The 26280-nt window shown below is 30.3% G+C and overlaps 6 protein-coding genes across 20 annotated transcripts in view; 4 read left to right on the forward strand and 2 right to left on the reverse strand.

Moving 5' to 3' along the window:
- Positions 1–2297: 2297 nt before the first annotated feature.
- Positions 2298–3435, forward strand: LOC105252575 (probable NADH dehydrogenase [ubiquinone] 1 alpha subcomplex subunit 12). Its single transcript, XM_011260007.3, has 3 exons — positions 2298–2484; positions 2757–2839; positions 3007–3435. The coding sequence occupies exons 1-3, from the start codon at positions 2390–2392 to the stop codon at positions 3246–3248; spliced, it is 420 nt and encodes a 139-aa protein (XP_011258309.1). The 5' UTR covers positions 2298–2389; the 3' UTR covers positions 3249–3435.
- A 104-nt stretch (positions 3436–3539) lies between these two features.
- On the reverse strand, positions 3540–6263 carry LOC105252577 (FAST kinase domain-containing protein 4). Of its 3 annotated transcripts, none has more exons than XM_025412334.1 (10): positions 6179–6263; positions 5884–6028; positions 5365–5751; positions 5144–5293; positions 4826–5071; positions 4571–4712; positions 4404–4487; positions 4153–4314; positions 3974–4052; positions 3540–3768 (listed from the first exon to the last, which is right to left on the reverse strand). In XM_025412334.1, the coding sequence occupies exons 2-10, from the start codon at positions 6022–6024 to the stop codon at positions 3555–3557; spliced, it is 1605 nt and encodes a 534-aa protein (XP_025268119.1). In that variant the 5' UTR covers positions 6025–6028; positions 6179–6263; the 3' UTR covers positions 3540–3554. The 3 variants fall into 3 exon arrangements, with proteins under 3 accessions (XP_025268119.1, XP_011258312.1, XP_025268120.1); XM_011260010.3 differs by having other exon boundaries at positions 5884–6039; positions 6179–6261; XM_025412335.1 differs by lacking the exon at positions 6179–6263 and having other exon boundaries at positions 5365–5778; positions 5884–6023.
- On the forward strand, positions 6263–8460 carry LOC105252576 (pyridoxal kinase). Of its 3 annotated transcripts, XM_011260008.3 has the most exons (7): positions 6263–6312; positions 6755–7091; positions 7250–7349; positions 7428–7692; positions 7826–7968; positions 8042–8221; positions 8293–8460. In XM_011260008.3, the coding sequence occupies exons 2-7, from the start codon at positions 6999–7001 to the stop codon at positions 8400–8402; spliced, it is 891 nt and encodes a 296-aa protein (XP_011258310.1). In that variant the 5' UTR covers positions 6263–6312; positions 6755–6998; the 3' UTR covers positions 8403–8460. The 3 variants fall into 3 exon arrangements, with proteins under 3 accessions (XP_011258310.1, XP_025268121.1, XP_025268122.1); XM_025412336.1 differs by having other exon boundaries at positions 7250–7692; XM_025412337.1 differs by lacking the exon at positions 6263–6312 and adding an exon at positions 6337–6423 and having other exon boundaries at positions 7250–7692.
- Positions 8461–8701: 241 nt separating this feature from the next.
- On the reverse strand, positions 8702–13313 carry LOC105252578 (DNA-directed RNA polymerase III subunit RPC2). Its single transcript, XM_011260012.3, has 9 exons — positions 13171–13313; positions 12745–12899; positions 12489–12665; positions 10913–12399; positions 10222–10814; positions 9895–10144; positions 9648–9812; positions 9451–9581; positions 8702–9147 (listed from the first exon to the last, which is right to left on the reverse strand). Exons 1-9 carry the CDS (start codon positions 13189–13191, stop codon positions 8764–8766), a joined length of 3363 nt encoding a protein of 1120 aa, XP_011258314.1. The 5' UTR covers positions 13192–13313; the 3' UTR covers positions 8702–8763.
- Positions 13314–14089: 776 nt separating this feature from the next.
- LOC105252579 (isovaleryl-CoA dehydrogenase, mitochondrial) lies at positions 14090–17787 on the forward strand. 2 transcript variants are annotated; one of them, XR_889309.3, is made up of 9 exons: positions 14090–14489; positions 15220–15309; positions 15431–15652; positions 15990–16317; positions 16438–16531; positions 16916–17006; positions 17086–17254; positions 17407–17595; positions 17690–17787. XR_889309.3 is itself a non-coding variant. In XM_011260014.3 (8 exons), the coding sequence occupies exons 1-8, from the start codon at positions 14346–14348 to the stop codon at positions 17538–17540; spliced, it is 1272 nt and encodes a 423-aa protein (XP_011258316.2). In that variant the 5' UTR covers positions 14090–14345; the 3' UTR covers positions 17541–17787. The 2 variants fall into 2 exon arrangements, 1 of the variants encoding a protein (XP_011258316.2); XM_011260014.3 differs by having other exon boundaries at positions 17407–17787.
- A 485-nt stretch (positions 17788–18272) lies between these two features.
- Positions 18273–26280, forward strand: part of LOC105252580 (PDZ and LIM domain protein 3) — an 18614-nt gene continuing 10606 nt past the window's right edge. The window contains exons 1-4 of one of the 10 annotated variants that reach the window (XM_011260016.3): positions 19771–19942; positions 20030–20208; positions 21873–22126; positions 22804–22981. In XM_011260016.3, the coding sequence (XP_011258318.1) occupies positions 20095–20208; positions 21873–22126; positions 22804–22981 (546 nt within the window). In that variant the 5' untranslated portion in view covers positions 19771–19942; positions 20030–20094. Of the gene's footprint in view, positions 18462–19770; positions 20209–21872; positions 22127–22803; positions 22982–26280 lie in introns of those variants that run through there. The other 9 variants (XM_025412389.1, XM_011260021.3, XM_025412393.1 and 6 more) reach the window with 9 other exon arrangements.

Consider the following 26280-nt stretch of genomic DNA (forward strand, 5'->3'; position numbering starts at 1 on the left):
CATCGCTCTGTTTCATTAGAGTTGCAATTTTCTTTTATAATATCATGAATATTATAAATAAGATAAAGATTTCAGTACGTTTCAAATAAATTTATATATTTTATGTATGTAATACTGTGCACACATATTAAAAGGTGATAATATCGCAGTTATAATAAGATACAATCCTGGCAATGTAGCGATTTTTGGATTCTGAAAATAATTTAATTTGATTTATTTTTCAGAAATGCGCACAATACTTGAGAGCAAATTATTTTTGTGCCACGTATTACCTGTGTAAAATTCCACACACAGTATCATATTGTCTGCGGTATATGAAAAACTTCATCGATGAAATAAATGGTTGAATATGATTGAGATATAAGAAAAGTACTTGTAATGTAGTAATATAGTACTTGTAATGAATAACGTTAATGTGGAATACATAAATATTTTATATTTTAATTTCATGTAATCGAGATGAGATAAGACACTCATGATTACTTTAAAAATGTGTCCACAAATATCATGTAACTTCAATAGCTGCACATTCGTCAAATTAATCCTATTACGTTAAATGAATCACAGCAGCTTGTTTTAATTTAATCTAACTTAACCAATTATATTATATGCTCCTCATTAAAATGTGTAAAACTGTACGTCGCACATTTAATACGATTAATATACTACGTAATAAAATGTAATACACTAATGAAATAATTAAATATTATTTTTGAAAGCATGATAAAATCCAGGGAGCATACGCTTGTGTTTACATTCGATATCCAAAGACACTGAGAGGTTAAGTTAGGTTAGGTTAGGTTAGATCAAACAAATTTCGTTTAACAGTTGGCAGCCCTACGAGATAGGCTGTGCAGCACTAAGCGCGCGTACAAAATAAATTTGAAATCGCTTCTAGCATAACCGTCTTCACGCGATCGACTTTATTTGAATTGCACTGAATCGAATTATGATGCCGATTTGTCCGAATGTAATTCGGGACATCGCGATGCTGTATAAGCGTCGAATGAGCACAAATTATCACGCAAATATGATAAATCAAATCTACTCACCGGCTGTTCCACAGGCCGCTCCTCCTCGGGACAGTTCGCTCGCCTCGGGACGTCCTATTCCGATCTTGATGCACACAAATCCACACGATATCATCAACGCGAACGCGCGACACTTTATTCGGCACTCCCGATATTCGCTCGCATCCGATAATCATCATCAAGGGCGCGAATAACGCGACGCAACTTCGCTCCATCTTCGCAATGACGCCATCACTGAATATCGTCAAAAATCGCTGTCGCGCGTTTCCATCGACACACTATAAAAGTCGCGCGATCATCCTTCGACACTCTCGACGCTCGTTCACTCGCGATATTCGTTTAAAAACGGTTAAAAGATGCGAAAAATGCGGACGTACGACGATCCGTGTAACTGCGTATGACTCCGATTCACGCGCCAACATGGCGGCCGTATGACGCGTTTGACGTACAGTGACGTAGCAGTGACGAAACAGTCACGCGCCAACATGGCGGCCGAACCAGTGCGCATTCGTTTTTGCGCATGGCCATTCCTGCGCGCAACTTTGATTTCTGAATATTGTCTACGGCTTTAATTAATAGCACATAATGATAAATATATAAAGATGGAATCAATTAATCATATTGGTCATATATGTAGACTTGCCCGAAGAAAGAGAGAAAAAATTGAGAGATATTTTTAATTTTTTTTTTTTTAGTAAAGGATGGAAATGTCTATTCATAGGCTTGTTCTTTTTTTCCTCTTTTGTGCAATTTCGATTCAATATATAACGTAGAAAATTTATAGTATATTATGCTAATGATTTGAATTACGAATGATTCGATTGTTTTATCGCGTTTTTTCAAAATCAAATCTTATAATATTTAGTTTTGCATTTTAAAAGACTGAGAGCAAACTAAATAAATAAATAAATAAATAAATGATGCTGAGAAAAAGAAAAAGAAGACTCATAAATAAATAAATATATAATATAAGTATATAATATAAATATATAATATAAATAATAGCGTGAAAAGAGAGACATACTAATATTTTTATATAATAAATTATTATTAATTAAACTATTTATATTTTTATTTATATTATTTATATTATCAGAGGGACATATATGTTACCCTCTGAGAACATTCGTGGACATTTGTTTTGTCCTCGTGGACATTAGTTTATGTCCTCGTTTTTAATGTCCATAGAGGAAGTATCGCTTCTAGGGATCATCTAAAAGCTGGTCATGACATCTCTCAGTCTTCTCTCTGGCTGACACATATGAGTGGGTATCGAGGTTATTTAAATATTGGCGACATTGTTGAATTGATATTTTACCAACTTCACTGGCTTCAATCCCAGAGATATATATATAAATATGGCAAAATTATTAGGATTAGATAAAATTGCCACGTTGTTTCGGATTATACGCGAAAACGGTGGAATTTTTGGTTCTGCAAAAATATTATTCAGGTTATCATTACATAGTTATATATTATATTATTTCAATAATACACAGTAGATATTTTAACCTATATTTCACAAATTTGTGTACTGACTATTTGGATTACATATAAGTATTGTGTAATCTAATCTTTACATTTGATTCTAACTCATTTATGTTGTATTATAATTTTCACTTGTAGAGGAAATATTTTTCATATAGAGAAATAGACAATCTGTTAATTTAATATTCTTAGTAATTGAGAAAGTGTAATTCAAACTTGTGATTTGTGTACGATTAGGACGGATGAGCTGAAGACTGGTACTTTAGTTGGACAAGATAAATATGGAAATCGATATTATGAGAATAACATGTATTTTGTAGGTGAGTTTATTGTAAATATATGGTAGTTTAAATGGTGCAATAATGAATCTTTATTTATACAAAGAATAATGTATGATATTAAACCATTTTGTGAGAATTCTCTCACATATACAGGAAGATAAAATATTAAAATTCCATATATCATATTTATTTGATATTCTTTGTAGGTCGTAACAGATGGGTAATATATGCTGATAAGGTTGGATTCAATTATGATGGCTCACAAGTCCCAGCAGAATGGTTTGGTTGGTTACATTATAAAACAGATTTAACACCAGATAAGGATCCAGCCCGACCAAAATATAAATGGATGTTAGATCACCAACAAAATTTGAGTGGCACCAATGAAGCTTATATGCCCTATAGCACCACAAAGCCAAAGATTGAACCTTGGCAGCCACCACAGTAATAAGTTTTATTAGAATTAAAAATGAAAGATAAAGGTAGTTTACTTGTAATAATAACGAAATACTTAATGTGTAAATAAAACAATTAGCAACATGAATTAGATATTTAAAAGATTTACAAAATATTTTCTTTTTATTTTGAATGTTTCAATGTGCAACATTATGATGTTCAAAATAAAATATAATACAGCAATAATAGGTATTTAATATCAATTTCTAATTTTAGAAAAATGATGAAAAGATGAAAATGATAATATATACATTTTTTATATTTATTTAGATTTTATTCGACTAGGATCAATACTGCACTATGCAAATTTCGTTTCCTGTACATTTTTTATACATTGTGTCAAGTAATTGACCCGTTTGTCGATTGTATCCTGTATACTAAAATTTTTATAGGGAATTGTTACAATGTTGTAGCCTCTAGCTTTTAATAATTGAGTGTATAAATAAGTTGATCCTATGAGGTCATCCTGTCCTCGACAATAATCGTGGTAATCATATACCAATACTGCTATCCTGAAATTATTATAATCATTATTGGTGAATTCATAATTGTGTCCATATCTTATAATTGAAATTATTAACAAAATTTACTTCTTATTACTTTTGGAAAAAAATTATACTTTAAAGCTATTGCTAAATTATTGAAGATAATTATTATTATATATGTTTGAAAACGAAATTAATAATAATTAACTCTGTATTAGCAATTGTAACAAACCTTTTTACATTCTCGGATTGTTCATTCCAATCTTCAACTTTTATAAGCTTATGCTGATCATTTATACGATATTCTGCATCTAAAAATAATAAATTATTGTTATTTTTTGATTATTTCATTTTAATTAACAAGATAATATGTCGATTCACTATGAATTTTGATTGTGTTAAAAAATTTACCTAATAAAAAACCCATGTTTGTATTACAATTTATTTTGAAATAAGAAGAGGATGGCAATAGCTTTGTTAATGTCTCTGTTAATGCATTTATATATACTTGTTTTTCTTTCGATCTAATTAAAGGTGTCTTAAAAATTTCTGAATCTTTATCCAAAAAGGGTCCTGTAATTTAAAATGATAATATATAAAATTGTTACAGTATATTACATATCAGTACATTTTCGAATTTTACTTAATATTTTAAAGTTTACCTTCATAATCTTTCAGCACAAATTGTGCAACAGCATTAATATTTAATAATTTCAATTTTTTTGAAATATTTAACTTAGAAGAGCCTGTACAAAAACCATATAATAACAAATATTAATATATTGAAATAATAATAAATCAATTATATAATTCAATAATAGACACAAACCAATTAAATTTTCCATAAATGTAGGATCTAGTATAAATTTAATATGTTGAGGTGATGCTGCATCTAAAACTGCTAAGGACCAAGCAATATCCAACCATTCAGATGCAGATACACAAGATGGGTCTGATTGTTCAGTAAAACTCTATTATAAAAATAATATAAATGCATATCAAAGAAAATAAATATAGCTTTTCTCTCTCTTACAGTTAAAATAATATATAAAAATGAAAAACATTGTAAAATTTTCCTACGTACCTTGATAAACGTACTTGCTTTCTCTGATTTAAACTGTAGAGCTGCAAACGTTTGTAGTATCGACGAATAATTAAGAAATTTATAATTGATTGATTTCTTGAAGAGTGTATCACAGAATGCATTGAGTACATCCTCATTTTTGTAACGCAGAAATCCCAGTGATGTTATTATGAATGTATTTGTAATAGCATTAGTACTTTTTGGTATACATTTCAATAAGTCAGATGTGATTTTTTCCAACAGGACCTATTGTACCATTCAAAAAAATTAATATATATTCTTTTTATATATTAATATAATAAATAGATATATGTATACCTTATCTGGAAAATTTAATACAGCCATGCTATATAATAGAGTTGCACTTTGCTTCATAGTTAATTTTGTGTTATATTTAACAATATTGTATGACAGCATCCTTAATAGTGGTGTATGTCTATTTCCTTGTTCCCTCAATGTTGCTATCATCTTTATATAGAAAGAATATATCAACATATATATGTGTGTACATGTAGTACTAATATAAATATCCTATTTACCTCAATCATTGTCGGTGTGGATAACTGAGAGTATTGTGAGAGATTATCATTTGATGTTTTTATCTCATTACCAATTTTAACTATCTTTCTGAGATGAATAAATCTTTCATCAGCTTCAATGTCAATTATCTGCGATTTTCCGCTATTTATCTGATTAGTTACACTTGATATAAGCTTCAAAGCATTGTTCGTGGATAGATGTGGCAGCATTGCCAGATCTAATAAGTCATTTATCGACTTGGCTGCTTGAAATTGTTTGAAAAATATTGTATCATTTTCACTGAACAATTTCTTTTCCAGCTTTGTCTGGATTTCCGTACTTTTGGACTTCTGTCCTTTTTCCTGTGAGATATTTTGTATTTCTGAGAATTTGGTAGCATCATCTTCCTAAACATAAACGAATGATAATCTTTTCTGTCAAAAAATTAAATTAAATATTAAAGCATATATAAAGAAACATTATGAGATATTGAATGCCATGAGAGAGGATTGAATTTTTTTTATAAATTATATCTTTACCTTCGTAGAGGCAGCGGAATGCTCATTGCTTATTGCTGTACTGGAGTTATTGGCTATGAGTGCAGTGAAACGCCAAGACGAGCGAGATGTAAGCCTAGCAGTTGCGGTATAAAGAGTTGCACTAAACTGCAGCATTGTCATTATTCTGTAAAATGACTATTTATATATAATTGTTAATTAAAAAATCTCAGAAGGGAATTTTCGTAATGTCAGTTTTTCTAAGTAACTCGCGTGTAAAACGATTTTAACACGCACTACATGCACATTTAATTTAAATAAGAAAAAAAAACATTACCGCTAAAATAAAAGATGTTATTGTTAACTATTTCTAGTGCATCAGACATGCACATTTAGGTTAGATGATCATCATGTACCGACCATAGACATGAAAGAGATTAGAATCGATTGTCGAAGGACAAGCAGATCGAGGTAAAAATTATAGTGCATACATATTTGCATCGCCAATTTTAGTCAAATATCTCAGTTTCTTTCGAAAATATTGTGTACTAATACAATTTAGTCGATTTAATTTGCAACGAAGTATGATATGATAAAATACTGTAAAATATATCAATAAAATGAATTAAGTGTAATAATATATCAATAAAATGAATTAAGTGTAATAATATATAAATTTAATAATTATTTAAAATAAATCAAAAGATATATAATATATATATATATATATATATATATATATATATATATGTATATATATATATATAATGAACTATATAAAAATTCGCTAGATAAAAATAAATGAATATTTTAAGCAAGAAAAGTTTTTTCCTTGTTACATTATTTTTATGTAAGTTAAGATTTATATGAAAATTTATTAAACTGCAATTTTTTTTAATTCACATTTCTTCAGGAAACAAAACTATATAAGCTTGATTTCTCGATAAGTGGAGAAAGAGGATAAAAAAATATATATAAAAAAAGATCAATAATAATTTCATAGATCATTTGTTAGGGCCTGTTATCAATAGTCTACACTGAGATAACAGGTACAATAGTCTACACTGAGATAACAGCAAATTATCACATGTCCTGTTCAAGCCGCAAAGTAATCCACAGGTGTATTCAAGATATTGATTGAGAAATATATTAAAATCATGTGTTCCGCGAAAACACCACGCATCCTTTCAATCCAGAGTCATGTAGTGTCAGGATACGTTGGCAATAAAAGCGCTACTTTTCCCTTACAGGTGATTGTAGAACAAATTAAAAAATTATTCTTTTGTCTATGTTCTGTTTGTTCTTTGATCGACACTTTAAATTCTTTTTATGCAACAAGAATCGATTTTAATTTTTCATACATTGTGTAAAAATATAAATAAATTAAAAGCTCAATTTTTTTCATTAGCTATTAGGCTTTGAGGTTGATGCAATTAATTCTGTACAATTGTCCAATCATACTGGCTATAAAGTATTTAAAGGTCAAGTACTTAATGATAAAGATTTAGGTAAGATTAAAGGAAAAAAATATACAATAATTGTCATTTATGTAGAAAGAACAATAAAGTATTTCTTAAATTATTTAGACGACCTAGCTGATGCTTTAGCACAAAATAATTTGGATAATTATACGCATTTATTGACGGGATACATTGGTACAGCTTCTTTCTTAAAAAGGGTAGCACTATTGGTCACAACATTGAAAAGTAAAAATCCAAATCTTATTTATGTTTGTGATCCTGTTATGGGTGATAATGGAAAGATGTATGTCCCAGAAGCACTAAAGGAAATTTACAAGAAGGAGATAGTTCCATTAGCGGATGTGGTGACTCCAAATCAGTTTGAATTAGAGTATATATGATATTAATATACTATGTTGCTGTGTCATATTAATTTCAATATTAATTCCTATTGTGGAGATGCATTGTTAACAGTTCTAAGAAATTAATATACTTGTTTTACAATCATATTTTTGTTTTTTCAGATTATTGACAGATGATAAAGTTACTAATATAACTGAATTACAAAATGCAATTAAAAAATTGCATCAAAGTGGACCAGAAACTGTAGCTGTATCATCAATTGAAATTAACAATAAGTTGACAGCGGTAGTCAGCACTGAAAAAGGTATCATTGATAATATTTAACTTCTCAGATACATTACAAAGCTATATTATATTAATGAATATTTTTTTTGTAGATAATGTATTATTGAAAATGGACATTCCTAAAATACCAGCAACTTTCATTGGTTCTGGAGATCTCTTTGCTGCATTATTTCTTGCACACTTGTATTTGCAAAGTAACATGAAAATCACCATGGAGAAAACAATAAATTCTTTATATAGTGTGTTACTTAAAACTTATGAATATTCTAAAGGTATAAATAATACTTATATGAGGAGACATATGTATCTTAGTATAATAGTTATAATATATAAACAATTACAGTGTATGCAGACACGGAAGCAGAAAGTGCTAAAAAGATCGAATTACAACTTATACAAAGTAAGAAGAATATTGAAAATCCAGAAATTCAATTGTTTGCAGAACCCTTATAGCACATACAATGAAAAAGCATAAATATGTGTTGACTACCAGAAAAAAATATATATTAAAATAAAGAATATTGTAAAATAAAATATTGTATATTTATATATGTATATATATATATATATATATATATATATATATATATATATTGTTTATGTAATGTAAGATTTCTGATATTTAAATAACTGAACACTTGTTAAATTGCACTTATCATGAAAAAGTATATATCATTTATAAAGTATAATAGTGAAAAATATTGTTAGTAATATTAAGATGTTTTATTGTAATGATTTTCCAAAAATCAATATATGTCTTCCAAAGATAGTGTAATTTATTCAGATATTACATATACATTCCAATGGCAGATAATCAATCGCAATAATCCTTTAATGTTAAACGAGGTAATATGTTCATACATTGTAATTCTTGGAACAATAATTTACAAGCATAAGGCATCGTGATCGTAGAAATGGAGGAACTAGAACTACACCTCTGGCACCAACCGTTATATCCCATTAGTCCACACTTGTTACAAATGTCGACTTGAAATGAGTCACTTGATAACATGAGTCTTTCTATTAACAACATGCTAGCTCCATAACCGATCAGACAATCGCGTTCCATTTCACCAAGACGTAGACCACCGTCCTTGGAACGTCCTTCTGTCGGCTGACGAGTTAGAATTACCTTTGGCCCTTTGGCACGAACATGTATCTTGTCTTGCACCATATGTTTCAACTTCTGGTAATAAACCTATATTATGATTGAATTAATATTTTAGAAAATAATCCAATATTCCTATTGGAAAGTGAAAAACTGTTTGGAACAAGAATTTGGAATTTTAATTCAACTATATTAAAAGTATTGTATATATCAATCTTGATTAAAATAATAAAGATATAGATTTGTCATAAAATACGAATATTAAATATTTTCTGATAATGTGCGTATATGTAAGATTTAAAATTATGAATAAATTATATTTCCTTTTTGAAACAACTTTTTTTTTTCTATTTAAAACTGAATTGCAGTGATTGTTCTAGAAGAATAACTTACTGGTCCAAAGAAGAGATATCCTGTTATTGGCTGCCCATTCATGCCACTATAGAATAAATCTTTACCTAGATAATTATAACCATGTTGTGCTAATTCTTCACAAAGATCCTCTACTTTAGCGCCTTCGAATGCTACATAAAAATTAATGAGATTATTATCACATATTATAAAATAATCATATCTTTTGTAAAAAGTACCTGTTGCATCATGGAATTTCCCATTCACAATGCCCGCTTTGCCAGCCAATACCTCTATCAGTTTCCCAACTGTCATTCTAGAAGGGAAACCATGTGGATTCATAATCACATCAGGGCATATACCATAATCATTAAATGGTAGATCTTCTTGATCCACTATTAAACCTGAATATTATTTTCAAAAATTATAATATCTCTCGTAACACATGATTTATTTAATGTGAAAATTTATCTATAGTAATTTTACCTACAACACCCTTCTGCCCATGACGACTACTAAATTTATCACCAATTTCAGGTCTTCGAGTTTGTCTTAATAACAATTTTATTAAAAATGCATTTTCTGCATTACTAGATACCATAACTTTTTCTATATACGCCGGAACTGATCCTTTGTACGAAACTTCCGCGCTGCGATAATCCTGTGATTGAAAATTATCAGATCTCGACGGGCCAAGATTCCCACTACGCGTCGATACTGCTTTATTCACCATCACCTGTAACATAATATAATATCAATTGTAATAGAAACAAACAAAAGATCATTTACCGTTCAAATATAAGAGATACACACTTTCTTATTTTCTACCATTACACCAGCTGCTGCAATTCCGTCGTTCTCAAGAATATCATGTTTCGGTATAGGTTTTTTAGTAATAGCATCTAACGATTGTCCCAAAATTACATCCATCACTTGATTGGGATGATTTTTTATTATACATTTCGAATTTCGGTATACTAGACATCTTCCATATCCTCTATCAATGGAAGCTTTATTCAAAATAAGTGCATCCTCGATATCATATCCACTAAACGACATCACAGCCACGAGAGCATTTTCACCAGCTGGCAATTTATCAAAATTGATTAACTCTATCTGTCGTGTTTTCACTATTGGCCTTTGCGGATATACTAGATTATACATCAAAGTGTCGATGCGATTACGTTGATTGTATCCTATGGCTCCTATAGCCTGTTTACCCATAGCACATTGATAAGTATTTCTTGGACTTTGATTGTGATTCGGATATGGTATTAAGCCGGCACACACTCCCAAAATTGTAAATTCTGCTATTTCTAAATGCGTTGTTTGAGCAATAATTTCGGATTCCTTGCATGCAATCAAACTATCATTTTCTTCGTTTACGTCTAAGTACTCGATCAAGCCTGAAAATACAATAAACAATATTACAATAATTGAATAATGTAATATATATGATAAAATAAAAATGAAGTATATTGAATTTATTTTCTATTGTTTGTACCAGCATGAACAAAGTCATTAAAAGTCCAAAGATTCATCTCCAGATAGTTCATATGTTTCTCTTCAATAAGTGGTTTCCCATCTTTGACAATGATGAGTGGCCTGCATAGTCGACCACCATCACAACTGACTTGAACGCATTTATGTCGACGTTGCACAGATATTGATACGAAACAATCTATGTATCCCATCCTGCGTAACAACCTAAATTGGTGTACTAATTGTAGTACAAGAGACTCTTTTATAATGCCTGCCATATTACCATTCACAAACACCACATATATGTCTTTTTTAATTAACTCTCCTCCAACACAAGTATAAATAATTTGCACGCCGAGATTACGCATCAATTTTATAAATGGCCCCTCTGGCATTTCGGTTGTAATATGAGCCATTAATGCTAAATTCTTCACCAAGCCGCACGCTTCACCTTCAGGCGTGTCGTTTGGACACAACATTCCCCATTGTGAACCATGCAACGCTCGTGGACCGGAGATTTTCCTAGTCTTTTCAAATTGAGAGTGGACTCTTGTCATCATGCCAAGCGCTGAAATGTACGATAATCGTGACAATACTTGTGTAACACCATGTCTTTCCATCCTAAATCTCTTGATTGTCCAATTGCCCGATGATATAGCAAACGCTAGTCCATTGGTGATCGTATCCTTTCTTATATATTTTGTTATATCAAATGGTGCTGCTTTTACCTTAGGAATATTCTTATCAGCAATCATCTTAAGTTCCCAATTAAATCTTTTAAATAAATCTTCAAACATTAGAGCAAGAAGGGAACCGGCTAGTTCTAGACGTTTATTACCATAATAATCTTTGTTATCAATCAGATTGCGATCAGATTGTGCATCTATAACTCTTCTAATCATCAAGGCGAGATGCAATGCTTTTGTTCTGAAGTTAAAATCTATGACAGGTACATGAGACAACACATTAGCTGCTAATAAATCTTTCATTTCATCAATAACACTAAACTTTGCAGCATAACTTTGCGCTGATCTTGTTTGTCTACGTTTATTATTGAGATATTTTAATGCTTGTTTCTCTGAAAAGATACCCAATTCTTGACAATTTTCTATACAGGCTATAAATTTGTCCAAATATTTTTCTTTTTCTCCAATCATTTGTATGATATCTATGTCGCTTACTATTCCCATAGCTTTGAAAACGACAGTAATCAGTATGTCGTCTTGGAACATATTGTTTCTTATATAATATTTGCCAGCTTTACCAACAATACTTGTTTTAGTCTTTTTTTCATGAGTAAAACTGTTGCACGATGCAATAATTTCTTTGCCATCTTCTTCCACAATAATTCTGTTTCTGACCATTTGTTCCTGTATTAATATAACTTTCTCTTGACCATTTATAACAAAATAACCACCAGGGTCATGTGGACATTCGTTTAATTTAGCCAACTCATAGTGAGATTTATTAGTTAATACACAATTTGAACTGCGCAACATTACTGGCATCCTGTAAGAAAGAGTTTGTAATTATATTACATTCCTTTATATCTATTGTCGCCCTTTTTATGCTTTTTATTTTATATTCCTTCTCCTTACCTTCCAATCACCATGTTTGTGTTTCTTATTCGCTGATTATTTCTTATATGTTCAATATCTACTATGATTGGCGCAGAATAATTTAAGTCTCTTAAACGGCATTCATGTGGTGTAGTTGATTTCATTACATTTGAACCATCATCGATATCTGGTAAACCTACTCTTATATTTAAATATCTGGAAAATAAAAAAGAATATTGTTAAACCAACAATACTACAATTGCATTTTCTATAAAAATATAGGACGATTTCTTACTTTATATAAAAATGTGCATCTTCACTGGATAAAACTTTTTCATTTGCTTTGACAATATTTTTTATTTCTTTATTAATGAAATAATTATAAGAATCTATATGCTGCTTCACCAAACCTTTGTCTTTTAGAAAAGCTTCTACTAATTTTGCTTTGTTCTGTAATATAAAATAGATTTAAAATTTATTAATTAATATTTATTTATAATTTAGCAATATATATAAAAATAGTTATTTCAAGTAAATATATAATTCATACTCTTTTCTATCTTTCTAAAATTTACATACATTTTCTTTTTCATACAAAAATCGTATATTAAAAAAAAATACAGAATGAAAAAATGAAATTTTTATTTAAATACTCAGTTTTTACCATAGAAGGCATTAATGTACAAGTTTCAAAAAAAGATGAAAAATACTCTGTACGTACTTTTATTTCATTTGTTTCCATTTTAATCAATTATGAGTGCTCGTAATTTTTCTTTTCAATCCGAACAATGTGTTTCACGCACGTGGTCATACACAACTTCTTCCTACGAAAACTTCTAATAAGAACGTCCGTGTTATTAGGTTAGGTCGAACTTTCGTACAGTGCCGCTTCGTAGCGCAAGAGTCAGCTGATCCTTAGTAACGTACATAATTTACCGAGATATATAATATATCAGATCTATCAAAACAAATAGAAACTGTTTCGGAAAATTAATAAATTCTATTATTACATATATAATATTATTATGCAGTCTTAATAACTAGTATATTTAATAAAAAAAATAAAAATCTATATAAACTCTAAAAGTGCCCTACGTCTATATCGCCTTTCGTTTAAGCACGAACCTGTAAAAGTAGTCACGTGGTCAGCTTGCTATAGGTCAAGTCAGGTTAGGAAAATAATACTTTAAAAGATTATAATATCCACTAATACTTTTTCTACTTTTTTTGTTACATAAGGCAATGAATATAATTATAAATATATTATTATGATGAACCAGAGGCCGATATTATAATCAATTGCAATTTAACATTAATTTTAAATTTACAATCCGATAATTTTGTATAGTTTTCGTACCATTTTCATACCATTTATCCTTTTAAATACCGCATCTTTCTTAACATTAATTAATTAATTAATTATATTTTTATAAACAAGGACATATCGATATTCCTTCTCTTCCTTTTATTGATAAATAAAAATGGTATTAATTTCAATCAGGCAATTTGATGATTTTTGTAAATATAAAAAAGACTTTATCAGCTTTTTGTATGAAAATTTTCAATGGCATTTAAGCTTTATCAGAGCATGCTATTGCACAATTTGATAATTTCAGTCTAGTCCTACGTCATTAGTCTTATCATCATATAGTTTCAGTACGGAATTCTTATAACGTACTTGCTCTGATTCATTTAATTCTTTTTTATTCCATTCCATCGAAATTATTTTAACGCTGATAACGCTCGAATATTTGCCATCTTTTGTCAATTTCTACAAGTGTAATACTTTTTAACAAGTAGATTACAACAATCAAGATATTTCCAATCGATCGACATACGCATACATTGTAAGAATAATTATCGATTCGAAATATTTCTAATCGAATAAAAAATAAAATGATTTCGATACGTCATTTTACTGTTTTGCGACATGCCGCGGGTCTCGCGAATCACGTTAATAAAATCGTGAATGTGAATTATGCGTCAAATTATTGCAAGATCGACGAGAGTATCTTCGGATTGAACAATGAACAGAGAGAGGTTAGTAGAGATCTTTTATGCCTTCATTGCGTGCTGTGTCATTCCATCGCGATGCGATCGCTAAACGAATTTATATATTTGCATGAAATGTGTATATATATAAAACGCAATAAAAATGTCATATTATTCTCTTTGCAATTTATCGGTTTCTATATCGTAATCAACATGTTGATATTTATATTTTTGTGATTAATTTTATCAACCAAAGATTCTTCGGATGCCGTTTGACGCTATTTTCGTTTCGAAGCATTTTTGGACCAATTAAGATGTGCTCCATTTGATGCTTTTTTTCGCTTCAAAGTTTCTGATGGACCAATCAGAGTGAAGAATCTTATGCTTCGAAGCGTAAAATAGAATTAAGCGGAACGTACTTATAACTGTCAGTTGTTGTCAACGCGTTTTTTCGTCGAAGACACTTGTCGGCGTGACATGTGTTTTTTTTAAATTTTAATTAAGGAAGATTGATGAAATTTGTTTTATAATCTTATATGTAAATTATATTCACATAAGACATAACATCTATTAATTTATCGAGATATAAAACTTTTTTATTAATTTAATAATTTTATGGATAATAATTAAAAATTGTGTATATGATTGTATATATAATTGTATATTACTTAAAATATTATTTTTTCTTTGCCATTAAACATCTCATTCTTCCTTTTTTCTGATTTACATTCGAAAATTTTCATATTGTTAAATGTATTTAATAGTCATTTTTTTTTAGCTTCGCTCACTTGCTTTCAATTTCGCGCAGAAGGAATTGGCGCCTAAAGCCGCCGAGATTGACAAGAAAAATAATTTCGATGAATTGAGGGTAAGAAAAAAAAACTCTTGTAAATCTAAGTAAATCTCAAATTACAAACGCGCGCAAATTAAATTTTATAAAGTCGAATCTTTCTCTATTATTTTAATATAAAATGATAAAATAAATATAGGCATTCTGGAAAGAATTGGCAAAATTGGGCTTTTTGGGCATCACGGTGAAACCGGAGTACGGCGGTACAGGTGGCACATATCTCGATCACGTAATTATCATGGAAGAATTGAGTAGGGCATCGGCCGCTATCGCGCTCAGTTATGGCGTGCATTCGAATCTCTGTGTTAATCAAATCCATAGAAACGGCACCAAGGAACAGAAACACAAATACTTGCCTAAGGTAAAACTTTAATATTCAACGAGTGTACATGCATTTAACGATTAATATCCTAAAAAATAAGTTTTATGCAAAAAAATATTTCGGATATTCTAGTAATATAAATAAGTTCCACAAAAATATAATTATAATTAATAAAAAAATTTATAAAAATTAATACAAATAAAAGCTCTATCGAGAAGTGTGTAATCTCTATCTATAAAATCAAATTCGCGTCGATTTAGCAAATTCGCTCATGTAAAATGGTCAATAATTTAAATATATCATTGATATATTCATATTATTTATGTAGTATATTTGTATTATTAATTCCTGAATTTTCCGTGAATTTTTTTTCCAGTTGTGCAGCGGTGAGCACATTGGTGCACTGGCGATGTCGGAACCAGGTTACGGATCCGATGTGACCTCTATGAAATTACGAGCTGAAAAGAAAAACGATTATTACATACTGAACGGTAATAAGTTTTGGATTACGAATGGCCCGGACGCGGACATCTTGATCGTCTACGCGAGAACTAACCCGAACGCGGACAAACCGCAACATGGTATCCCCGCCTTTATCGTCGAGAGTGCTACAGAAGGATTTAGTACAGCGCAAAAATTGGACAAGCTAGGAATGCGCGGTTCCAATACATGCGAATTAATTTTCGAAGATTGTAAAATTCCGGGTAAATAGATATTTGAACAAAAAATGAATATAGGTATTTTTATAGATGTTTATATATATATATATATATATATATATATATATAGTATTATATTATCGATTATTGTTGTCAAAATTACAGCGGCCAACGTTCTAGGCGAAGTTAATAAGGGTGTTTACGTGCTCCTCAGCGGATTAGATTTGGAACGATTAATATTGGCTGCTGGACCTGTAGGGTAAGTGCTTAAAAAATAATGAAAGATATGATACAAAATTTAGTTTGAAAATCTACTTCTTGTTTCTACTTCTTTTTTTCACGAGTACTTATGCTTCGTATATTAAAATATATACTTTGAAATGATTATTGAATGTATTTTTTATATTATCGATAAAATGAGAATTATATTTTTTTAATATTTGATATACATATATTGTATACATACATAATATATAGATATATGTGTACAGATATGCATATTTCATAAAAAAATATGACAGATCTTAGGAATTTTTTATTACAAACTTCGCGTTTTGAAACTATTAATAGATAAATGTTTACTTTTATTTTGACCATAAACAAGTATTTATCAGAAAATGTGCAATAAGAATGCAACTTCTAGAGTTCATCAAGCTTCTTGCGACATTGCTTTTGAATATGCTCATTCAAGAAAGCAATTTGACCAATATCTCGCGCAATTTCAATTGATACAGGTAAGATTATATTCTATCTTTGGGCAGATAATTATTACGATTTTAATTAATATTATCTGACGCCACAATCACACTTTAGGGGAAGATTGCGGACATGTATATGACTTTAACCGCGAGCAGAAGTTATTTGTATTCTGTTGCGAGATTTTGCGACGCTGGTCATACAAATCGTAAGGATTGCGCCGCAGTATTGTTATTTTGTACCGAGAATGCTGTGAAAGCAACAATGAACGCCATGCAGATACTTGGTAAATAATTTATCAAACATAAAAAGAACAGTAAAAGCTATGAGATTAAATTTTGTATTAAATAAATAGAAATTTTTCAATTTTTAATCAACGAAATTTAGTTAGATCTATATATTTACCTATATATTTTTATTTTTTTACTTACTTTACAGGCGGTAATGGATACATCAATGATTATGTGACGGGGAGGTTATTACGAGACGCAAAGCTTTACGACGTTGGCGCGGGTACTAATGAAATACGACGATTGGTCATCAGTCGTGCAATCACTCAGGAATACTTGTAACACAAAGAAATCTGCATTCCGTATCAATTTGGAGTTTTTAATCATTTATGGATAGGTATAGTTTTTTTTTTATATATATTTATAAATCTCTAAAAAACTGATAAGCACCTAAAGATAGATAATAAATAAAAATGCTACCGTATTTCAAGGCAATACCGAATTGTTCACGGCAATACCGAATTATTCACGCAATATTCACATTTATATATTATGCAGACAACTCGAGCTATTCATAGTGATTATAATAATTCTTTTTGGATATTTTTCTAAAATAGATATACTATAATTTTTGTACATGTTTACATTATTATTATATATTCACACTATTATTTTCTATCTACAATATATTTTGTATTTTAATATTTTTTTCTATGTTATAATAAAAATAAATATGGATATGTTGTATATATCAATAATTGCTACGAATTCACACGATACGAAATTATTATCTCAGAGATCTTTTTTATTTCCGCGGTACATAATTAGCCGGTGATTCATAATGAATTGTCGCTAATTGCCGATGTCGCACATTTCGGCGATATGTCTTAATGATTGTATAAATTAAGATAAAGTGAGTCACTAGAACGAAGACCATGATTAACTAACCTTTCGCGCTATAGGTTGCTAATTTAAGTCGTATAATGCGTATACGCGCCTTCTCTTCTCTTTTCCTCTCTCATTCTTTCTTTCTTTCTCCCATCTCTGGATCTAGTCTTCGTTAATCACAGCCAAATTAATTACATCGGATCGGTCCGCACAGGAGAGAAGTTTCTCACTGTCCGTGAACGTCGCACAGCGGAAGAGAAGCGCGAGTGTTTCATCAGGAATAAGCGAGGAAAAGGCAACAGGATAGGATAGATAGATTTTAACAAATCGAGGATGGCTCTTAAGTTCTCCATAGGCCACTTTTACGAGACCTATGTGAGTACGATTCGGAGAAAGCCGTTCCTTTCCTCTCCTTGTCTTTCAATTTTCTTATTTATGTATCACAGTTTGATTATACATCTGTCTTTAAAGTCTTCGTTATCTTCATTAATTTCTAATAACAGGTTTTCTTCAACTTTTGCTTTTCAAGAAATTTAATGAAATGTTTAATTAAAACCTTTCATTAAAACTTTTCATTGAATAATAAAATTATTTAATAATTTATTATATGTTTAATTAAATAATTTCGATGATAGTCAGATAAATTCTAAAGAATAAAAGTGATCTTTGGAAATTAAACTTTTTGAAAATATAAATAAAATCTAATTATCTTTAATCTTTTTTATTAACTTTAAAGAAAATATTTATTTGTTTAATACTGAATAGCAAATAATAATATATAGATATATAGATAATTATATAGATATATAGATAATTATATAGATATAGATATATAGATATATGAAACACATCTCTCTTGTACTTTTCTCCTCTTTCTCTCTTTCTGTTTCATATGTTTATCCCATTTATCAATTGCTTATGAAACATTGTATCGAAACATGTTTTAAATTGCAACGTATGATTTGTCATGAAAATTTTTATTCTATCTTCTCTCCCTAATGTTTACGGTTCATTATTTCACACGTATATGAATTCTTTTATCTTATATCATATTTCCGCAAATTGTTAAATTGTTAAATATGATATAATATCGTGCGATTGCGTATATTACATATTTTTGAAGAATTAAAGCTATATTTTCTATTTTATAATTTTTCTTTTACCTCAACAAGTTAGTTATTCATAAACCGCTTTTTTTAGAAAATTCCATATGAGTTGAGTAAGCTAATTGTTAAAAATCACAAGAGAAAATCTTTAATCACAATATTTTTGAAAAAATTTTTCGATCCAAAAATTCATCTTTTGTTAATTTAAGTCTCTTCACTTTTATCTCTCAAAGATTATAAGAGATTGACATTCGCAGAAAACAGAAAAATAAAAAAACAGAATTTCTTCAATAATTCTTTTTTATCTATATCTTCAAGGATTCCTCTCGTGATGTCCTTCGTGAATAGCCGAGTGGTATTGCGTCTCTCTCCCAAAAGTCTCAAGATTGTAATGCATTTACGCACGCACGCACGACGCACACGACGGTTGCCAAAGAAATGAGTGCAAGTCGAACCACCAGAACAATACATTGGCGCAGTATGCCAATTCGAAATGGGGCCAGAATAACGAAGAGACAGAAGGAAAGAGAGAGATTAACGGTGGTCTCTGTTTTAGAGTTAGGCAACTAGGCTCCTTCTCTCTCTCTTTATCTATCTTTTCTTCTCTCACGGCTCAGGGCTCTGTCAAAGTCGGCATATAGTCGGCAAGTGCTACAGCTGCAGCTACTATCTCAGTAGTGAAGCAGAGAGCGACCACGATCCGGGAGACCTATCGTTCGCGCCGTTTTGCACGACGTCTTATTTTCTCCTGTAAAAATCCTTCTCTCTTTTATGAGATTCTCTCTTCATTTTCACTTACAATTAGTGCAACTTGTGATTGATTGATTGATTGATTAGGTGCTTGTTGTGCTGTTGTGGTTGTTGTTATTAGTGGTGGTGGATTAACTGAACAAATCTAGAGCATGACGAGAAAGCATACAGTGATTGTAAAGCTCAAGAGATCCGGCACAGGCAGGCCTTGGGGCATAAGGATCGCTGGAGGCGCCGATCTAAACACGCCGATCGTAGTCACCCGCGTGAGTCTTCTTCTCGATTTAATTTCAATTTTTTTCTTGCTTTTCATTAAATTTTGGATGAAATTAATAGCCAAAATATGAAATGCATTAGCTTGTAAGTGTACTCCAATATCGAATTTAGACTTATTCTGACTCCAAGATATAAAATGATTGTGATTTTTTAAATAAACAACAATAAACAGTAATAAAAGAGGAAGATACGATAAATTTGAAGAAAACAATAAAAATAATACATTTTTAATCAAAAAAGTGAATTATAATCTACAATAAATCTTTTAATCTATCAATTATATTATCGTCTATTATAATATAATTATTATTGTCACTTGACAATTGATTAAAATACTAATTTTAATTGATTAATATATTAATAACAGTCAAGAAATATATAAAAATTATATAATTTTATTTGATGTTTATAATTTACTTGTAATGATGTTAAAAAGGTATTTTTAACGCAAGGTAAATATTCTAAACCGTGTTTACCGAATTATAATATAGAGTCACGAATCAACAACGTGCGTTGATAAAAAATATATATTTTTTTATGTCTTTTTTTTATATTATCCGTAAAATTTGATAATATACCGAGTGGTGGTACTTATTAATTTTCGAATAATGATTTTTATTCGATAGAATGATTTTTATTCAACAGAACATTCGTCTTTCGTTAACGCGATTTCGTGTCGGCGTCTACTTACTTGGCTTCGATTTCGCGTTGGCATTTCCAAACCGCTACAGAACAATAGATAAACGTAACACAATCCTGTGAACATTTGAAATAGAGAGAAGCAGTCGAGAAAGCTGCCAAAGAATTCTTAAATCAACGAGTCGATCTAGCGCCTGCTGACATTGATACACGACACTGTGTATCAATGCATTCCGTTTACTCGCGCAAAACACGATCTAACGAGATGTAAAGTATTTTTTTATATTTTTGAGCAAGTATGTAACATTATACGTATGTAACATAAAGATGAGAGATGTAGCTACAACTCGTTTTTTAATTTTTAATTTTCGTACTTTTGTTTTATCTTTTATTTGTTTTTATTTTTCTGAAATAAACAATTAATTTGAGATATTATTTATCATAAAATATAAATTTTCTTTCCTTTTAATATTATTTTATTCTTATTATTATTTAATTATCTTATTCTTAATTATTTGTTTTATTCTTATTAATATATTTCATTTTTTCCTTAAATTAAACTTTACTATTTAACCGAATTTCCTGGTGAATATTTTTTTTAATGAATGCATCTATCGAATTTATTTCACTGTCAGCAAACAAAACAATAAAAATATAATTTAAATAATTTTTTATTCAATTATTATATTTATTCTGTTATGTTATTGTATTAAAACATAAGGAAATATCCTATAGTTTCCGAAAAGTAAATTTTAAAAATTTTTACATTTTTTGTCATGTATTTTCGATGCTTAAGATTTCTATGTCTTTCTGATTTCTTAATAATTATATAGTAATTTTTGCAAATTATAATTGTATAATAATAATAATAATAATAATAATAATAATAATAATAATAATAATAATAATAATAATAATAATAATAATAATAATATTAATAATCGTTGTTGCTGACAATAATAATAATATTAATGATCGTTGTTGCTAACAATCGAATCAATATTTTTGTTTGTAGTCGGAGAACGAGGCGCTCCAGAGGGGTGATGTGATCAAGAAGATCGACGATTATGACACGCGCGACATGAGGCATGTAGACGCACAGAACCTACTCCAAAACTCCGAAACCATAAAGCTAGTCGTCGAAAGGTCTGAGTCGCCGAGAGCCACGACATCATCACGTATTACCACCGACACTACCATCACTGCGTTACCATCACCATCCACAGTTTTCAAGTCGAACTTTGGCGACAGGGCTGCGGTCACTAGTCTGTCAGAATGCAATACTATCTCTATTCTTACGCGTTTTTTTGATTGCCATCACAATGATATTCGTTGTTGCTATCGCGTAATATCGCCACGCTGCTACGTAACGCCGCCGCTGATTAATTCGCTTCCTCGATTAATTAGTTTCTTTTTTCGTGCAAAGCACAATTGATATTTTCGGCCGTTACACACTGAAATATATTACAATGATCGCCTTTAATCCTTCCTATGGATAAGTAATGTTTTCGAAACACTGGGTTTTGAACATAAATTTAAAAATTTAGTTACTCTCATACGACATTAATTCAGTAAATCATTAATTCAGACATTAATTCAGTTTTACACATAACATGAATTTCATATGTATATGTATGTACATCATAGATTCTGTTCTAGATTTTTCCTCTTTATATACGCTGAACTATGATCTCTAATTTTTTTCTTTTAAAAAGTTCCTCTGTATATTTAAAACTGTACTTGCTATTATACAAATCTACAGATTTATTTCTTTTATATTTTATAAATTATATATTTAATTGTGTATTTTATGTTAAAATAATGTTTATTCATTTCTCTTATAATTGAAAGCGATCGTCGAAAAACTGCATAGCTTCTTGTATTTCGTAATACGAATATATTATTTACTATACATTACTAATATCTTTCGCAATTCTTTTATATAGGTACAAACAGCAGAAGGAGTATCCTCAGGAATTACCGAAGAGCCCGATTCCACCGCCTTCAGTTGAGGAGTATGTATCAACACCCATATCGAGCCCCGAATACACTCTTCGCAGTACGATCATTTTACCGCATGATCATCGCGATGAGATTCGCGAAGAGAAGGCTCATTTGTCACAGGTATTTTAAACAACGTTTTTTATATGAATAATTATTATTGAAATATCAAAAAGAATTCTCTTGTTCTCAAATGAAAATATAGAAATGATTATAAACTACATAGAAATGAGAATAATTAAATCTAAATCAAAATTCTCAATTTTACAAATAATTGCTTGTGTAGAATAAGATAAAAATGAGATATAATTTTATCAAATTTTAAAAATGATGAAAGCTTTCTGTACTTCAAACAAAATTTTGATTTTATTGAAAATTTTAATTTTCTATTATTTACTACTGAATTTGTTTAAATTAAGCTATAAACATGATATATCGATAATGTTCCAGAAATTATACACGATCAAGAAATGCATTTAGTCCCTGAAATTAGATTGAAATCAAATTTCCGAGCATATGCAGACGGTGCAAATTCGCTAGAAAGTTCATTGATCCGCGTGAAGGAACAGCCGGCTTTGTTTCATCGTATAAATCAAAATCTAATCGTGATATTTATTTATTTCTTTATAGGATTGAAATAGTTTGGACGAATAGAAACACGGCGTTGATATCATTGAAAAACACATGTCTCATGTCAGACTAATTTCTCGTTTTTTAAGCAATAGATCTAAACAAATATCTGACAATATACGTATTAGAAAAAAATATTCTAAAATATTCAAACGTGAGAGTTACTCGTATTTAAAAGAACATAATTATTTTAAAGATTATTTTTAAATAAAGATCATATATTGTTGATCATATATTATTGCATTATATATCAGCAGCCACCAGTGTTCGGCTGTCACTGATAGTTTCATGCGAAATTATGCAAGCAGGCGCTAAAAGTAGATACTAAATATAGAAATTGTCCCGTCGTAATTTCTTGTCTACCACTAAGGTCATAAATGTCGTTTTCGTATTTATTTTTCAAAGTGTTTAAGAGCGGCAAGAATGCCGTGAACAATTGCATAAATCAATATAACAAAATCATTCTTTTACTCTATATTCTTATACTCTAGGGATATCTAAGAATATACATATATCTTCTTTTTATTAAGTGATAATTCAGATATATAAATAAATATTTTGTTCTCTTTTATGTATATCATAAAATACATACAGCTGTTTAGAGACACAAATTGTCATAAATAAGAAATAATATATATTCCGATTTCTTAAGTTTTCATCGCGTCTGGCAAGCTTGAGTCTATTTCAAAATAATCCCTTCTACATTTTGAAATTCAATAACTCATCTTTAGATCATACTAATGGTATGATCTGACAGGTCATTTGTCGCGTTTAACTCGCTTGCTCCGAAACAGTTTATTTAAGTCGACGAAATTCTGACATACATCATTGCAGTAATCTACCTATCGCGTAATAGACATATAGAAATTTAATACAAAAAATCTTCCGAGATAATATAGAAAATAAAATTGTAATAATTACGTAAAAAGTAAAATTAAATAAATTTTCCGATTATTAATCGTATTAAAATATATAATACATATATATAACTCTAATTTTTTGCATTTATAATAAAATTTAAAACTTTTTTCTCCATATATAGTTTATATAGTTTCTATCCAATTTTTATAAAATCAAACATTCTCATCAAGACAAACAATATTGCAAAGCATTTTGCTCTTTATATTTTTACTTATCGTAATTAATATTTATCGAATAATTGATGAAGAAAGACAAGTGTTTATAGACGAATTTTGAGTAGCGATTTTAACAGCAATGCCAACGATTTGCAATGCGGCAATTTTGAGTCTAGATGTCGTTTGACGGAGTATTTCCTACTCGTTTTGCAAAAACGATACCGACGAAACTTCGGAAAGAGAGGTCCTCTTTTCCGTGTTTATTACGCGACGTCGCTAATCGTGACCGCATATATTGCACTACTCGCCAGCTGCAACGACAGCAGCAACAGGATGTATCGCCATGGATAGTGCAAAACGGAGGTACGAAGGGGCCTTTATTTGTGGGAAGTCCGAAGTGTGAATATATTTTTGTTGGCCCGCCACGATGCCGGAAAGTACGTCGGTAGAGGCGGTTGCCACATACTATAAATATCGCTTTTGCATCGAAACCACCTCTGCCTGTCCCGATCCGATATACATCCCGCGGATCCAGGACATCGTCTTCTCTCACCTCCCACATTCGCCCAATGGCGGATATAATCTCGTTTTAGTCCTACATATAATAAAATTAATTAAATCTCTTCCTTTTCCGCAATACATTAGATAAAAAAATAATGCATTAAAAATATTTAAATTGAAAATAGTTTATTCTAGAATTTTACTCCTTTTTCAAGATGATATAAACTTAGATCATAATAAGTCTTTCTCATATATAAAACAGATACATCTTTTAAAAATATTTAAATTTCAAAAAATTTAGAATATATTGGTCTTTTTAAAAATATTGCGAATGTCGAATGTTGGAAATCTTCTCCTGCAAAAGAATACATAGTGTTTGAAATATTTCGTATGCACTTGTATGCATTTGTGTTTACTTATATGTACTTGTTATTTACTTATATATACATGAAACAGAGAAAGATTTACCAGTAAAACTTGGCAATTGAAATTTGTATATTTGAGCGACTCTGTTGTTAATCTCATCGCGAAATTTTGTTGCCAATAAAAACATTTCAAACGATTATCTTGGAACAATAACCAATTTCTAGGAAACTTTAGAAACTATGAAAATGTATTATGCATTTTATTTATAAGTTTATTTTTTCCCGGATAGAAAAAAGAGACAAAAGAGAATTCACCTTCGTACTTTCGATGATAATTTATCTGGTTTCTTAATCAAATAATTTGATGCTAATTGTCATTGAATATGAAATGTCTGAAAGATATCTAAGTCGTGACAATCGAAAGACGAATTTCCAGGGTGAAGAATTCTAAGTACACGAAGATGAAAGCAAGCGAGTGGGTCGAGAGAGGTCTTCGGGAAAGAGAGAGAAGAGTCGCGTGGAAAAGGCCAGAGTTAGTGCCGCCCGCGCTCGCGTCGAGCTAGTAGTGCTTAAGCGCGAATAATCACGCGAGAGTCGTGAGCGAGGGACGACGCGAGCGATATTACAAGAGCCGCGAAAGGGGTTGCCGCGCGCGAGAAAGGGTGACAACAGTTTCGAGGGAGAAGGGTAAGAATTGCGAGAAAGTTCCCGCGGGACGCCTCTCGACGGGACGAGAAGATGCCCGCTTACACGACGGTCTATCGTTACAACATCGAGCACCATCCGAAGGAGGAGGAGGCGGCCGTTTACTGGGTACGAAAGAGGCGAGAGAAAAATATCATTGGTTTAT

The sequence above is a fragment of the Camponotus floridanus genome, unplaced genomic scaffold, assembly GCF_003227725.1.
Source record: "Camponotus floridanus strain SB8 unplaced genomic scaffold, Cflo_v7.5 scaffold5, whole genome shotgun sequence".
Classification (NCBI taxonomy): domain Eukaryota; kingdom Metazoa; phylum Arthropoda; class Insecta; order Hymenoptera; family Formicidae; genus Camponotus; species Camponotus floridanus.

Excerpts from the sequence above, each read along its gene's own strand:
- LOC105252575 (XM_011260007.3), top strand. The coding sequence starts at position 2,390 with ATGGCAAAATTATTAGGATTAGATAAAATTGCCACGTTGTTTCGGATT. Across the intron at positions 2,485-2,756 it reads TCTGCAAAAATATTATTCAG|GACGGATGAGCTGAAGACTG; the intron begins GTTATCATTACA and ends GTGTACGATTAG. Across the intron at positions 2,840-3,006 it reads GAATAACATGTATTTTGTAG|GTCGTAACAGATGGGTAATA; the intron begins GTGAGTTTATTG and ends TATTCTTTGTAG.
- LOC105252577 (XM_025412334.1), bottom strand. The coding sequence starts at position 6,024 with ATGACAATGCTGCAGTTTAGTGCAACTCTTTATACCGCAACTGCTAGG. Across the intron at positions 4,713-4,825 it reads AAGCAAGTACGTTTATCAAG|AGTTTTACTGAACAATCAGA; the intron begins GTACGTAGGAAA and ends TTTTTATAATAG. Across the intron at positions 4,315-4,403 it reads TGTGCTGAAAGATTATGAAG|GACCCTTTTTGGATAAAGAT; the intron begins GTAAACTTTAAA and ends TTTAAATTACAG.
- LOC105252576 (XM_025412336.1), top strand. The coding sequence starts at position 6,999 with ATGTGTTCCGCGAAAACACCACGCATCCTTTCAATCCAGAGTCATGTA. Across the intron at positions 7,693-7,825 it reads CCAAATCAGTTTGAATTAGA|ATTATTGACAGATGATAAAG; the intron begins GTATATATGATA and ends TTGTTTTTTCAG. Across the intron at positions 7,969-8,041 it reads GGTAGTCAGCACTGAAAAAG|ATAATGTATTATTGAAAATG; the intron begins GTATCATTGATA and ends TTTTTTTTGTAG.
- LOC105252578 (XM_011260012.3), bottom strand. The coding sequence starts at position 13,191 with ATGGAAACAAATGAAATAAAA. Across the intron at positions 12,900-13,170 it reads TGGAAACAAATGAAATAAAA|AACAAAGCAAAATTAGTAGA; the intron begins GTACGTACAGAG and ends TTTATATTACAG. Across the intron at positions 9,582-9,647 it reads GAAATTCCATGATGCAACAG|CATTCGAAGGCGCTAAAGTA; the intron begins GTACTTTTTACA and ends ATTTTTATGTAG.
- LOC105252579 (XM_011260014.3), top strand. The coding sequence starts at position 14,346 with ATGATTTCGATACGTCATTTTACTGTTTTGCGACATGCCGCGGGTCTC. Across the intron at positions 15,653-15,989 it reads AACACAAATACTTGCCTAAG|TTGTGCAGCGGTGAGCACAT; the intron begins GTAAAACTTTAA and ends TTTTTTTTCCAG. Across the intron at positions 17,007-17,085 it reads CGCAATTTCAATTGATACAG|GGGAAGATTGCGGACATGTA; the intron begins GTAAGATTATAT and ends ATCACACTTTAG.